The sequence below is a fragment of the Triturus cristatus genome, chromosome 7 (genome assembly GCF_964204655.1).
Source record: "Triturus cristatus chromosome 7, aTriCri1.1, whole genome shotgun sequence".
In the NCBI taxonomy this organism is placed as follows: domain Eukaryota; kingdom Metazoa; phylum Chordata; class Amphibia; order Caudata; family Salamandridae; genus Triturus; species Triturus cristatus.
The window spans coordinates 1,346,808,219-1,346,823,773 of record NC_140590.1 but is presented as its reverse complement, the minus strand read 5'-3'; the positions used below and the strand labels follow the sequence as shown (position 1 = coordinate 1,346,823,773).

General features: G+C 48.7%; 1 protein-coding gene across 2 annotated transcripts in view; it reads right to left on the bottom strand.

Moving 5' to 3' along the window:
* Positions 1–3,005: 3,005 nt before the first annotated feature.
* Positions 3,006–15,555, bottom strand: part of MTO1 (mitochondrial tRNA translation optimization 1) — a 524,123-nt gene continuing 511,573 nt past the window's right edge. The window contains exon 14 of one of the 2 annotated variants that reach the window (XM_085619002.1): positions 3,006–5,142. In XM_085619002.1, the coding sequence (XP_085475128.1) occupies positions 5,029–5,142 (114 nt within the window). In that variant the 3' untranslated portion in view covers positions 3,006–5,028. The remainder of the gene's footprint in view (positions 5,143–15,555) is intronic. The other variant, XM_085619003.1, reaches the window with a different exon arrangement.

The following is a 15,555-nucleotide window of genomic DNA, read 5'->3' as shown; positions in this document are numbered from 1 at the left end:
TCACATCTGATTCATTCTTTACAATCAAACATCTTTGGAAAATCTTTCCCATCATTCCTAAGGACATGCAGAAAACAGTTTGAAAGCTTCCATTTTCTCTCAAGAATAGTGTGGGAAGCTGGCCTGGTATATGATGTCCACTAATGTAAGTGGGCACCCTGCACCAGTCAAGTCAACCCTTATGGTGATTTAAGAGGTATTTGACAACCATAGAAAGCTCTCTAAGTGGTAGCTTTGGAGAGCAGTCTATGGCTTAGTCCAGAAGGAGTGTAAAGCAACTTTTTTCACCAGAATGCAATAGTATAGTATAGATTAAGTGAAAAAGAACCATACAAGGTATTTATAAAAATATGCATTTAATATAATATACTCTCTAACACGTTTAGATATCTCCTACCCGGAGATAATCACAATGCACACAATACTTTGCAAAGAAACACAGTAAATAGCACAGAATACACAGTGGACCCCAGGGGAGACCAAACCATATACTAAGAAAGTGGTGTAAGAACAACGACAGGGGCCTAGACAAGGTCGAGAAGATGTAGAATTGCTGGGGACCCAAGGAACCACTCAAGGTGAGCAGATAGGGACCTCCGGAGAGCGTGTGCAGTGTGGCAACACAACTGCATGCTCCGTACAGCTCTATGTGTAAGTCGTGGCTGGTTTTTAAAGATTAAGGACCCTTCCCAGTGGACCCTGAAGAAACCCTGTGGAAGACAGAAGGTTGCAGAGCCACCCCACCCGTGGATACCCTAGTACCCACATTACTTACACCAGGGAAGCCGGGTGCATACGTGTGAAGTGATGTCAGAAACCGCCATCGAATCCAATGGAGGACTTCGGGAAAGTGCCGCTGTTATAGAAGGAGAAATTGTCCGGTGGAATCCGAAGGTGGATTCTGGATGAGAGGTACCTGCAAGCAGAGGGGACAGAGTCTATGTCACTCAGGAGTGACCAGGAGACTTGTAAGACAAATGCCCTCAGATGTCGGTGTTTCAGGATGAGTGTTGATTACCTTGATTCTGCAGCTGTGAGGACCAGCTGACTCTGAGGTGGACCAGGAGCCATGCATAAGCTGTCCCACGAAGGTTGATGAGTGCTGGCTGGTCGAGTCTGGCGGGAGCACCAACAAGCCTTGGCAAATGCAACCAACGCAGGAACTGAAGAAAGAGCAACGTCGGGATCAGCAAGGTCCAGGAGACTCACCACAAGCAGGGGAGTCAGGGCCGGCCCCGAGCAATCGGGAGCCCAAAAGAAACAAAGGTGACCCTCAAATGGACCCACAGCCGCAGGCACTGGAATTGTGAGAGGGCCTGAAGAAGCTCACCAAAAGATGGCCACGATGCACACGAGGCGGTGTCACTGAAGATGGTGGTCACTGGAGGTGATGAGGTTGGGGTTACTTGTAGCCCGAAGATCTTCTTGGAAGGAAGCCAACAAGCCTTTGCAACTGCAAGTTGACACGTGCACAGGGGTTCGGTTATTGCAACCCCCATGAGAGATACTTGCCTCAAACTTGGTGAGAGAGCAGGGCAGGCCTCAGGAGTTGTGGAAAACCACCACCTGTGTTGCTGTACCTTACGGAGACCAGAGGAGCACAGGATCAGCAGACCGGTCGACTTAGTTGCGGTGCCTGCGAATGCAGGGGAGTGACTCCTTCACTCCAAGGGAGATTCCTTCAGGTGTCTTTAATGTCCTCAGGCCTTGGAAGGTTCTTGTATGGTGCACAGGCACAGACCATTTTGTGGTGTCCGGGTCAAGAAGGCTGGTACCAGGAACACTGAGAGCATAACGGAGGGCTCTTCCAGTGCTTAGAATCATACCTCCCACACCATTTACGTGTGGGGGTATGATTCCAACATGTTTGATACCAAACATGATAGGATTCATTGCAGCCAGTTTCGTGATGGTCATCGCATAATTACGCGGTGCCCCTCTATATAGTATATGGCTGCTTCACTGACAACCCGGGAGAATGGACTCTGTCGACTGTAAGAGTGTCCTGCTCATGCAAGGGCACCATCTCACTTAGAAACAAGCACCCTGCTTTCAGGATTGCAAAGGCCTGCTATAGGGGTGACATGTAGGTTTTAAGTGCAGTGACTGTAGATATAGGAAACCTATATCTTTAGTAAGTGCTGCTAGCACCAGCTTACACAGGCTGCGATGGCAGGCCTGTAGTTCCATTTTGAATGGTCTCCCATGGGTGGCATAATGCATGCTTCAGCCCATGGGGGACCTCTGGGGTACCTATGCCCTGGGTACCTTAGAACCATATACTAGGGACTTATAAGGGTACCCCAGTATCCAATCTGGAATGTACCCAAGTACTTACCAGAACAATTTAGGGAGAATGCAGATAGACTGGGGTCCTGATTAGCAGGATCCCAGTCCCACTAGTCAAAAACCAGCATAGCACCAGGCAAAAAGTAGGGGGAACCATGCAGACGGATCCTACCTTCCTACAAATAGATTACTGTAATGCCTTTTTCATCAACTTATAGAAAAATGTATCAATAAAATTCAGATCTTACAAAACGCGGCAGCCTGACTTCTTTTGGACATCCCTAAACGTGAATCCATGTCTTCAGCACTATGCATCTTCACTGGCTTCCCGTAAAAAAACACACAGTTAAAATCTCTCTGTATTGCCTTCAGGGCTTTGCACGGTTACGGCCATGAATACTTTAGGCAACATTTTCACTGGTACATCCCATCTAGAACACTTCTCTCTGCCATAGCCTATAATCTGATGGTTCCCAGATTTAAAAAAATCTTAATGGGGTGGAAGGAGTTTCATAACCAGTACTTTAGTACTCTGGAACACTCTTCCCATTAAATTGATGAAAAAAACAGCTGATCTGTTATTTAGGACAGCTTTAAAACTTGGCTCTTCTATCATTAGTCCCCCTCTCATCTTTCTCAAATCTATTAGTTACATCCATGGAGTTCAGCGCCTAGACAACTCAGGGTATTAGTGCACTTTACAAATCTCTCATTCATTTTTTTTTTCTTTATTAAACTTTTTACAATTTAATTTCCCTAAAGCCACCCTCCCCCCACCCACCATCCAAGCTATTATACAGATCTAAAACCGCATCGGTTGAGCTGTGCAGCAATTTAAACAAAACCAGATTTATTCACAACAAACAAAAGTAAGAGAGGGAAAGGAAATGAGGAAACCATAAGCCGAGTGTCTATTGGCCATCTTCATGGGACTCCAACCATTCCCTCAAAGGTGCCCAGATTTGCAACCCCTTTTCACGAGCCTGAGAGCCCTTTTGAGCATACACAGCCCTTTCAATATGGTGTACCGAAATTAAACAGCCCAGCCAATGATTAAAGAAAGGTGGAGCAGGATCCAGCCAAGCTGTCGTTAGGCACAGTCAAAACACCGCCATCGCGAGAAACAAAAACACAGAATGTACCATCGGGGAGATTTCCTGTCCATGGACTCCTAAAATATTTAATTGCGATGTGACCGAGACATTCAATTTCAATTTGACCTTAACAAAATCATTCAGCTCTCATCTTAGGCTCGCTAGCCCTGGGCAATCTGCCAACATATGAACTAGATCAACCCCGAACATTTGACAGCGGGGACAATTTACACCGCCAACCCGCCCCCATTTGCTGATCTATGCGGGAGTTATATATAAGTTAAACCAAGTCTTATAGTGTTGAACTTGTAGGTTAGCAGACAGCAGAGTCGAACGAGCAAGCTCTAACTAAAGAAGCCTGTCCCTCTCTGTAACTTGGCTGTTTGCCTGCCACTGGGCCACATATTTCTCAATGTCATCCCCCAGCCTGCCATTTAACAGTTTATAAATCTCCCCAATCAGATGTTCTTCTCCCCTCAACAACTCCACCAGTTCTACTTTATTAAACCCTTCACTGCCACCCTTTTTCTACCCAACAAAGTACCTAATTTTCAGAAATTTGAGAAAAATTCATTATTTCCTAGAGAAAATTTCCTTTTCAGGTCCTCAAATATGGCAAAGCCCTCTTCACTGAAAAAATCTCCAAGGATACAGAGGCCGCTATTCTTCCCCCACCGCTTGATGTATGAATCGTGAAAAATATCTGGCAGGAGGGGATTATCTTGGAGGGGAGTGTAAAAGCAGAATCGCCCGATCCCGAGCTTTTTCCGAATACTGGTCCATAGCTGAGCTGCATATACTAGGGTCTTGAATCTTACTTTTTTAAAGTAGCTAAATTCAAGCTGTCACTTTCATTTCATTATCTTGTTGTTTCCAGTATAGAACAGGTGCATATAAACATATGGCAAGCATATCGTTTTTTTCCAAAGCTTTTTTTATTGTTACATGGAATATCACTATTAAAAAGAGTGGAGTGCATGCCAAATTTGGTGGTGTTATATTCATGAATTTCCCAAAAACATTTTAAAAAGGCATGAGTAGGAAATTCGTTTTTGGTAAATAACTCCCCTTGTGACCTATCTTCACACAAATAGTTTGACACGAGCCTGTTAGGGACTGACAAATGTATAGGCTGCCAAATGACCTGCATTAGCACAGAAACCGGCTGTAACTTTATACACAGATAACTCTAGTGCTCCATCAATAGGGATGTACGTAAGAACAGCAAAAAGCAAAACTGCAAGCCAGCATCTTTACCCGGAAAGTTGTTTTGCTCTGTTTTGGATCAGTGGTATGTCTTGCACCGAAGTCCCTTTAAAAATGTATTCATTGTCTTGACTCTTTGCGATGAAGGAAACTTTCTCATCGGCACAGAACGAAGGCACTCCCGGAGGCTCCACTCCACTATCACTTATTAAATATCAGAAGGAACAAAGGATAATATATAAGAGAGTCACCTTGAGTCCATTCCAAAACCCACCACTCAGGGTTATGGACGTTCAGTGGGGTAACACCATTCGATCTGTCTGAGAGGCACAAGCTCGGCGTGTTGGACACATCCAACCAGTGCACATTATTCACAATTCAGGATAACACTGTCAGCACCCTCTGCTTTGCAGGCGCTCGCCACTTCTGGCCCTCGCACTTATTCTGCTGAGCTGGGACTCCTGTGTGCCTCTCTCCTGTTGCTCCTCACGAAGCGTAGCAGATTCACAATGGCGGCGGGCGTGATCCCAGGAACGCGGCTGGCAGCACCAATCTGGGAAACACGAGACAACATTAGAATCGTTTTTGAAAATGGTTCCTCAGGCAACTTCTTGCGTGAGTTACATTTTACAATAAACATCTAAATATATTTCATTCACAGAATTCTACTTAAAAAAGATGGTGACAATATTTGAAAAAGTGCGCGAAAGAGGCAGTGTTTTCGGACCATTCGCTAATCGTGTTACAAAAGCAGAGCAAGCAGTAAAGTGGAAAGTTATCAGCAAGAGAAAAAGTGGTAGAAAAGACAATACTGCAAAAGGGGCAGAAGGTAGGGAATAGTGGTGATGCAAGGAAGCATGAAACACTAGAAAGAGTCCGTTTGTCAGCAGTTACAGAACACAGTGCAGTGCTAGGAAATACGTTAGGCATCAGCAACTGCCACGGGAAGTAGAAGACATAGCAAGGGTAGATATCTGTAAAACATTTGTGGCACACACTTAACAAATGACACCATGTCCAGGCGCCGACCCAGCAACAACCGGAGTGGGAGTAAAGAGATGTAACAAAGAGGGAAACGCAAAAACAAGGGCTTTTAGAGTTCTTTGAAAGGATCGAGTTGTAGAAAAGGTACTGAGTGGGAGTTGTGGTGGGAAATGTTGGAAATGGTGCTCTGAGGGGAAATGTTACAAACAAGGAAACAGGATAAACGATTCGTGCCATCAGAAGGTAGTAAACGGTGTGGGGGTGAGCAGTGGCCATAAAAAGGGTTTAGGACACGTTGCATGGACAACGTCTGACCAGCAGTTATATATAGGAAACTACTATGAGAAATAGACAGTGTAGAAGTAGTGCGGGTAGAAAGTACAAGACAGCGTGTGATCAGTGGCCATAGGATAAAAACACAGAACGTTAAACCAAACACTAAAGATTAGAGGAGGGAAACTTGCAAATAAAATAAACCACTTCCAATCGCTCTGTGTAGCATTCTAACTCATCATTTTAATCCACTGCAGTGGTGGCTGGTGAATTTTGAAAGTGGTGAGCACAATTCCTTGCCACATTTTGCACCATGCAAACAAGCCCCATATCCTGTGTTTTGGGGAACTGGATGGAGAGAGGGGTGCTCCTCCCTCAGATTATTTTAGTAACAGAGAAAAAGCTGCGTTTGTCAGAACAATTTCCCTCTGGCTCTTACCTTTAAAGAGCCTGTGCTGTCCCAGGCCATCTACATATTTGGTATGTAAATCTTGCAGCAAGCACCATCTAAAGATTAGAGTCCCTTCAAAATCCCCAAAAGAGTATTTTTTTAACATACTCAAATGTTTCACTGTAGTACACCAGATTATATTACTGCATTGAGAGTTTTTAAAAAAAATCGGCCCAATAAAAAAAGAAAAAAAAAAAATTCACATAAAACATTAATTTGAATACATGGAAAGGGAAGTGGTGGAACGCAGGGCACAGAACGATACAACATAATAGGCAGCAATCCACTAAACTTGCTAGGGGCCTTGTGGTTAACGGAGCTGAAACCAACAAAGTGGCAAAACTTTAGCGGCGATACCAGAGTTTTATTAATCTATACCGGACTCACTCCGGTCTTGGTGCTGCAGGCTGCCAGCTGCCAGCTGCAGATGGGTTAGGTCAATCCACATTTAACTCACAACCTGTGCTGTTCAGCTCACAGCTAACAAGTCGTTCAAGCGATGCTGTCTATAAATATGACCTGTATTGTACGTGCGTTTTTGGTTTGTGCAAAAACGTAACATGTACTGCCTACGGTAGTTCTCCCCCCACAACGGCAGAGCCTGGCAGAAGCACACCAAACCAGCGCCTCACACGCACTGCCTACTGTAGTTCTCCCCCCACAACGGCAGTATGGCAGAAGCACACCAAATCAGCGCCTCACATGCACTACCTACTGTAGTCATCCCTCACAACGGCAGAGTGTGGCAGAAGCACACCAAACCAGCGCCTCACACGCACTGCCTACTGTAGTTCTCCCTCACAACGACAGTGTGGCAGAGGCACACCAAACCAGCGCCTCACACGCACTGCCAACTGTAGTCCTCCCTCACAACGGCAGAGTGTGGCAGAAGCACACCAAACCAGTGTCTCACACGCACTGCCTACTGTAGTTCTTCCCCACAACGGCGAGCCTGGCAGAAGCACACCAAACCAGCGCCTCGCACGCACTGCCTACTGTAGTTCTCCCCCACAACGGCAGAAGCACACCAAACCAGCGCCTCGCACGCACTGCCTACTGTAGTTCTCCCCCAAAACCGCAGAACCTGGCAGAAGCACACCAAACCAGCGCCTCACACGCACTGCCTACTGTAGTTCTCCCCCACAACGGCAGAGCCTGGTAGAAGCACACCAAACCAGTGCCTCACACGCACTGCTGCCTACGGTAGTTCTCCCCCACAACAGCAGAGCCTGGCAGAAGCACACCAAACCAGCGCCTCACACGCATGGGCTACTATAGTCCTCATTCACAACGGCAGAGCGTAGCAGAAGCACACCAAACCAGCGCCTCACACGCACTGCCTACTGTAGTTCTCCCCCACAATGGCAGAGCCTGGCAGAAGCACACCAAACCAGCGCTTCGCACGCACTGCCTACTGTAGTTCTCCCCCACAATGGCAGAGCCTGGCAGAAGCACACCAAACCAGCGCCTCGCACGCAGTGCCTACTGTAGTCCTCCCTCACAACGGCAGAGCGTGGCAGAAGCACACCAAACCAGCGCCTCACACGCACTGCTTACTGTAGTCATCCCTCACAATGGCAGAGTGTGGCAGAAGCACCCCAAATCAGTGCCTCACACGCACTGCCTACTGTAGTTCTACCCCACAATGGCAGAACCTGGCAAAAGCACACCAAACCAGCGCCTCACATGCACTGCCTACTGTACTCCTCCCTCACAATGGCAGAGCCTGGCAGAAGCACACCAAACCAGCACCTCACACGCATGGGCTACTATAGTCCTCATTCACAATGGCAGAGCGTAGCAGAAGCACACCAAACCAGCGCCTCACACGCACTGCCTACTGTAGTTCTCCCCCACAACGGCAGAGCCTGGCAGAAGCACACCAAACCAGCGCTTCGCACACACTGCCTACTGTAGTTCTCCCCCACAAGGGCAGAGCCTGGCAGAAGCACACCAAACCAGCGCCTCGCACGCACTGCCTACTGTAGTTCTCCCCCACAACGACAGAACCTGGAAGAAGCACACCAAACCAGCGCCTCGCACGCACTGCCTACCGTAGTTCTCGCCCACAACGGCAGAGCCTGGTAGAAGCACACCAAACCAGCACCTCACACGCACTGCCTACTGTAGTTCTCCCCCACAACAGCAGAGCCTGGCAGAGGCACACCAAACCAGCGCCTCGCAAGCAGTGCCTACAGTAGTCATCCCTCACAACGGCAGAGCGTGGCAAAAGCACACCAAGCCAGCACCTCACATGCACTTCCTACTGTAGTTCTCCCCCACAACGGCAGAACCTGGCAGAAGCACACCAAACCAGCACATCCATGCAATGCCTAATGTAGTTCTCCCCCACAACGGCAGAACCTGGTAGAAGCACATCAAACCAGCACCTCACAAGCACTACCTACTGTAGTTCTCCCCCACAACGGCAGAACCTGGCAGAAGCACACCAAACCAGCATACCAAACCAGCGCCCCAGACACACTGCCTACTGTAGTTCTCCCCCACAACGGCAGAACCTGGCAGAAGCACAACAAACCAGCGCCTCACACGCACTGCCTACTGTAGTTCTACCACTGCAACGGCATAGCCTGGCAGAAGCACACCAAACCAGCACCTCACACGCACTGCCTACTGTAGTACTCCCTCACAATGGCGGAGCCTGGCAGAAGTACACCAAACCAGCGCCTTACACACACTGCTTACTGTAGTCATCCCTCACAACGGCAGAGTGTGGCAGAAGCACTCCAAACCAGTGCCTCACATGCACTGCCTACTGTAGTCCTCCCTCACAACGGCAGAGTGTGGCAGAAGCACACCAAACCAGCGCCTCACACGCACTGCCTACTGTACTCCTCCCTCACAATGGCAGAGCCTGGCAGAAACACACCAAACCAGCGCCTCACACGCATGGCCTAGTGTAGTCCTCATTCACAACGGCAGCCTACTGTACTCCTCCCGCACAATGGCAGAGCCTGGCAGAAGCACACCAAACCAGCGCCTCACACGCATGGCCTACTGTAGTCCTCATTCACAACGGCAGAGCGTGGCAGAAGCACACCAAACCAGCGCCTCACATGTACTGCCTACTGTAGTACTGCCCCACAACGACAGAGCCTGGTAGAAGCACACCAAACCAGTGCCTCACATGCACAGCCTACTGTAGTCCTCCCTCACAACGGCAGAGTGTGGCGGAAGCACACCAAACCAGTGCCTCACACGCACTGCCTACTGTACTCCTCCCTCACAATGGCAGAGCCTGGCAGAAGCACACCAAATTAGCGCCTCACACGCATGGCCTACTGTAGTCCTCATTCACAATGGCAGCCTACTGTACTCCTCCCGCACAATGGCAGAGCCTGGCAGAAGCACACCAAACCAGCGCCTCACACACACTGCCTACTGTAGTTCTCCCCCACAACGGCAGAGCCTGGTAGAAGCACAACAAACCAGTGCCTCACACGCACTTCCTCCTGTAGTTCTCCCCCACAACGGCAGAACCTGGCAGAAACACACCAAACCAGCACACAAAACCAGCGCCTCACGTGCATTGGCAACTGTAGTTCTCCCCCACAACGGCAGAGCCTGGCAGAAGCACACCAAACCAGCACCTCACACGTACTGCCTACTGTAGTTCTCCCCCACAACAGCAGAACCTGGTAGAAGCACACCAAACCAGCAAAGAGACTTATGGGATAAGTGACGTAAAGCCAAAAACAGGGCTTCTTCCTATAACGTCAGACGCAGTAACAATCAGCTGCGCCGCTGCCATTCTCAACTACAGCACCCAGGAAGTGATCCGACCCTAAAGGATATGTTGAATTGGCTTTACCCAATTGGAAATGGCTAACGTACCTCAAAGTCGCTAGTAAATAGCTCCCTGGTACCCAGGGCAAGTAGGTTAGAGGTATACCCCAGGGCTTCTTGCATCGATTGTGTCACCCTGGAGGTCTTCCCAAGTAAAACAAGTCCCCTCAGTCTGTCACTGCAGACTGGTAGAGCAGCCATGCACTGCTACTCAGACTCTGCCATTGACAGCAATGGCAAAGCCACCACTTCCCCCGGACATGTGTACATATCACCCCTCTGGCAGGCTTACAGAGCCCAAAAGGCAGGGTGCAACATGACACAGGCAGATATTTTACATGTCCTGACAGTAAAACACACAAAACAACCATTTTTTACTGTGGAAAGATTTGGCCATCCAATTGACAAGAACAGGGTTACACGCTAACCCCCTCTGCTGATCCAACTCCTGAACAGTTCAACCAAAGTGGGCACTCCAAGAAATCAAACAACTCGTTACATTAAGCCCGAGTTGTATCTTAAGCTGAAATTAATGTAACTTGTTGCAGTGTGCAGCTTTAGCAAAGCTGCCACTTTGTTGCCTTTAAAACTCCTGTGCGTTCCCAGGCACACATGGAGCCCGCTCCACAAGATAACTTTCTGCACTCCTGGAGAGATATGCCAATGACTCTCAGGAAGGAGAACAATGAGGGATTGCAGGCCAGGGAGGTGTCACCTCCCTCCTGCAGGAAGCCATTTAGGTGTTAGCCCCAAAAGGCAGGCTTCAGAGGTGAAACCTACTTTGAAGAGCAGATGTGGGACACCAAGGGGAGGGCCCCTCTATTGTTGAGGTAGACAGGCTGGCACAGGGAACAGAGAGGGAAACTCGTACCTAAACCGTTTTCCCCAGGGATGTGTAGCCCTGAGATAGCCACACCCGGAGGGAGGACTAGGGAAGTCTTTATACCAGGAGAGGGGTCTTGCCATCTTGGGAGTGGGCAGAATGGTGCATCTTGGGATAGCCAGATGCCTCACTCCACACCAAGTAGTCACCAGGTGGGAGGGAACCTGGTATTCCATTGGCTACCAACTGCATTCTATCCTGAGGGCACCTTCGGAGCATAAAGAGGGCACCCACGGCACCCAGACCTCAGATATCGACCAACTCAGAAGAAGGACCAAAGGATGACTGCCCTGCTACAATGAGAATTCAGCGAAAACTGATGAAGACTGCACCTGGTGGCTTGCACAGAGAGAGACTGTGCCTGCTATGTCCTGCTCAAGGAGAAGTAATCTCTCGAGGCCAGTCAAGCCCAGAGAAGTCCAAGCGCAAGCTGACTGGCCTCCTCTGTTAGCAGCACAGGGACCCAACAGCTGAAGAAGCCAGTTGGAGAAAGTTGGTAACCCAAAGTATTCAAGCTGCTACCAACACCATTGTGTAGCACCAAGGACCAAATCCCGATGCACAGAGTTGCACCAGTGCTGTCCGAGAATTGCTGGGACCCTCAGAAGGCGAGTTATTGGCTCGTCAAGAATTGGTCTGTGAACGCGACAACGGGCAACCGGTAGTCCATTGGTGACTGGACTTTAGCCTGACCGAAGAGGGGTTTGTTACAGAATTATGAGGCAACATTGATCTTTTGTGGAGATGCATATGACAAAGCCAAGCTTAGCAAAGCTCAGTTCTGCAAAGCTCTAAAGCAGATTCTGATGTCTGGATCAGCAAAAAAGTGTGGTTGCAATTCCGTGAGACATTGCAGTTCAGGTAGATATGCACTGTAGTGGTCCTGGAGGAAGATCCTTGAAAGCTTAGTTTAGCCAACTTCTATGTACCAAATTTGTCCCCAAAGTCCTTGCGCAACTGACTGATGATATTTTGTGCTAGCAGATGGGGTTTTTCTTTCGGGAGAGAATTTCAACATTACTACTGATCATATGTGGAAAAGCACTTCAGCAAGGTCAGAGGGAGAAGGCTCCCAAGTCTACTAGGGAATTACTGAATTCCCTCAACTTAATAGATGTTTGGGGATAGACACAACACGCACAACAAAGGAGACAAACAGAATGGATGCTAGGCTAGAGTACTTATTGATTTGCAGGTCACTTGGCAACACATTAAAAGGCAGACATGCAGAATAGCCACCTCTCTGATTACAGTCCAAACCACATCATACTAGTCCTGGGGAGACAGACAAGGTGCAGGCTTAACCACTCTCCCCTATGCAGCCCGCTAGAAAGAAACAAGTAGTGCAAAAAGGCTCCCCCCAGTGGATGGCAAGTTGCTGCTTGGTGTTCCCACCAACCCCCCCCCCCCAAAATAGCTTTTTTTAAGTGACACTGAGTGTGGTGGGCAACAGAAGAGCAGGTGATGGGTGTGCAAATGAGAGACCGAAAAAATAACACATGAGGGAGAGCAACAAAGGTGGGTGGAGAAGCACACAAGCGAGAAGAAAAAGTTACCTTTGGTATTCCATGTTTTTTGGTAGAGGGACCACAGATTCCACACCTTAGAATGCTCCCTAGGTGTCAGAGTGGACCCATAAAATCTTCAGCATTGCCTCAAAGCGCTAGTGGGTGGCTTCATTCGGCTCAACGTTGGCGCCATCCATGTCAGAAGTGCCATCATGGAGGTTAGGCCACATTACAATGCATGCGATACATCGCATGCCATTACAACGCGGTCATTACAACAACTGCGTTGTTACATCGCATACCATTACAACGCAAGTCGTTACAATGACTTGCTGTACGGGGCGCGCTGGATTTTGGATTATTTACTATTCCAACTCCCGTCTGTGCAACAGTAGGGAAGGTGTTGGATTTTAAACCCAACACCTTCTGCTCCCTACGTTGTAACGACTTGCGTAATGGTTTGCGATGTAACAACAAGGTCGTTGTAATGACCGCGTTGTAATGGCATGCGATATATCGCATTCGTTGTAAACGATGTTTCCCCATTGTGGTGCCCATATAGGCACCACCTTGGCGCACTGACAGTTCCTTTTGAGACTATTTCTGTGCCAAAAGTGCAGTGCTACGTACAAAGCAATGTTTCAGTTTTGACCAGCATGCAGGGTCTAATGGGATCTTTGGGTTGAAGAGGCAAGTTCCCTGAATGGGAGGGTCAGTGAGGAATCTGCGGCTAGAGTCTCTACCGAAAAAAGCATGACCCAAGGTAAGTAACTTGTTCTTCTGATTGAGGCTTCAAACCACAGATTCCTTTCCTTAGAATAGATACCCAAGCAATATCTTCCTAGAGGTTGGTCTATAAACTGCCTTATACCAAGTAGTCCCAGATGACGGAATTGGAGAAATGCCCATCACGACGGAACTGACTGTCCAAGCGGTAATTCTTCGTGAATGTTTGGAGGGATGTCCATGTGGCAGCTTGGTAGATGTCCAGGACAGGTACCCCGTGGACTAACACAGTAGTGGTACCCTTGGACCTTGTAGAGTGAGCCTTCAAGCCCTTAGGTGGTTGTTTCTTTGTCAACGCACAGCAGATTGTTATGCAGGGTATTATCCATTGTGAGATGGTATGTTTCTGCAAAGCCTTCCCCTCTTTCCCACAAACCCAATGAATAGTTGGTCATCCACCCAATGGTCTTTAGTGCAATCAATATAGAAGGAGAGAGCTCTCTTAGAGTCGGAAATGGAGTCTCTACTCTTCATTGGAAAGATGAGGTCCAGCTTGTCTGAGAAGAATTTGGTGTATGGAGGGTGAACCGACAGAGCCTAAAGCTCACTGACCCTCCTGGGTGATGTAATGGCCAGTAGGAAAACCGTTTTGATGGTCAAGAGCCGCTAAGAGCAGCTACACAGGTGCTCAAAGGGAGAACACATGAAGTAAATAAGGACCACATTAAGATTCCATTGGTGCATCACAAAGGGATTATGTAGAAATAAATGCTGTACACCTTTCAAAAAGTAAGTTACAACTGGTGACTGGAACATAGGAGGGGTGATCTTGCAATTGCACAAAAGGCAAAATTGCTGACAACTAACTCTTACCAGTGCCCAGGGCATAGCCTTGCCAGGTTAAAGATAGAACAAACAGAAAAACCTCTCTCAAAAGTGCAGAGAGAGGGGTTCCACATGCCGTAAGGAACACCAAGCCACCAACTTATTCCAACAGCAGGTGTAGACAGTTTAAGTGGATGGACGCTTTGCTGCCAAGATAACATCACAAACTGTGGGAGGGAAAACCCTCAACTGTCACTGCTCAACCTCCAGGCATGAAGGTGAAGCGTACGCAGGTTCTGGTGCAGAACCCTTCCCTTTTGATGCACTAAGAGGTCCTCCCGATGGGGCATCCTGACTGGAAAACAGATGCTCAAGCTCAGGGGTTCAGGATACCAAACTCTCCGTGCCCAATCCGGAGTCACTAGTATGACTTGGGCCTGGTCGATCCTGATCTTCTTGAGAATTCTGGGCAGGAGTCCTGAATTCCACTCAAGGCAGGACGCTGCTCCGAGTTACAGCTGCTTTGGAAACTACAGCGCTCAGAAGTGCTGACATTGTGCATTCTCGGCTGCGGAGAACAGATCGAGCCAAGGTTTTCCCCAGTCTTGGAAAAGACCTAGCACCACCTCCTGATGTAGATGCCATTCGTGAGCCGAGAGGCATAGATGTCAGAGTTTGTCCACCCTGGCATTCAGGGAGCCTGCTAAGTGCTGCACAATCAGGAAGATGTCTTGGTGCTCCAGGCAAGTCCAGAGGCGCAGAGCCTCCTATCACGGGGTCCACAACCCCACCCAGCCCAGTTTTTACAATACCACATGGCGGTGGTGTTGTTCGTGAACATCTGAACCAGCCACCTCTTGAAGGACGGAAGGAAGGCTTTCAATGTCAAGCGAATAGCCCTCAACTCTAGCAAACTGATTTGGAGCTGAGAATCTGCCTGAGACAAGAGTCCTTTGATCTCCACCTTTTCCAGGTGACCACCCCAACCCAGGAGTGACCAGGGCCGGACTGGTGATGCCAGGCACTAGGCAATCCACTGGTAGGCCGGAAGGGTGGGGGCCGGTTTTCTTACAGGGGGCCGGTTTTGTTACTGTGGGACGATTTTTTAGCAAAATCGGCCCTCAGTGTCAAAATCAGAAGGCTACCTGTCACCGTGACAGTCTCAGGCATCTTTTCTCCCACCGCACAGAGGTCAGACCGCACACGCGCTACTAAATTCAAACAACAATGCACTCTGAGTCAGAGTGAACTGTTGTTTGAATTTAGAAGTGCATGTGCAGTGCGCGCTGTGTAAACCTTTGGCGCCGCCTTGTGTAGGCAGGTGCGGCGCCAGCTACACCAACCATCGAGGACTGGAGTGCCTGCCAATGACAGCACGAGTATAGAACAAACTTGGGGAGGGGGTGCAGATCATTGGTCTGACTGGCGCATCTCGCAACGCAACACGCGAGTCGGACCAATGATCTAAGCCCCTTCCCCAAGTTCACCTGGTGGCACCTCAGCAAAGTA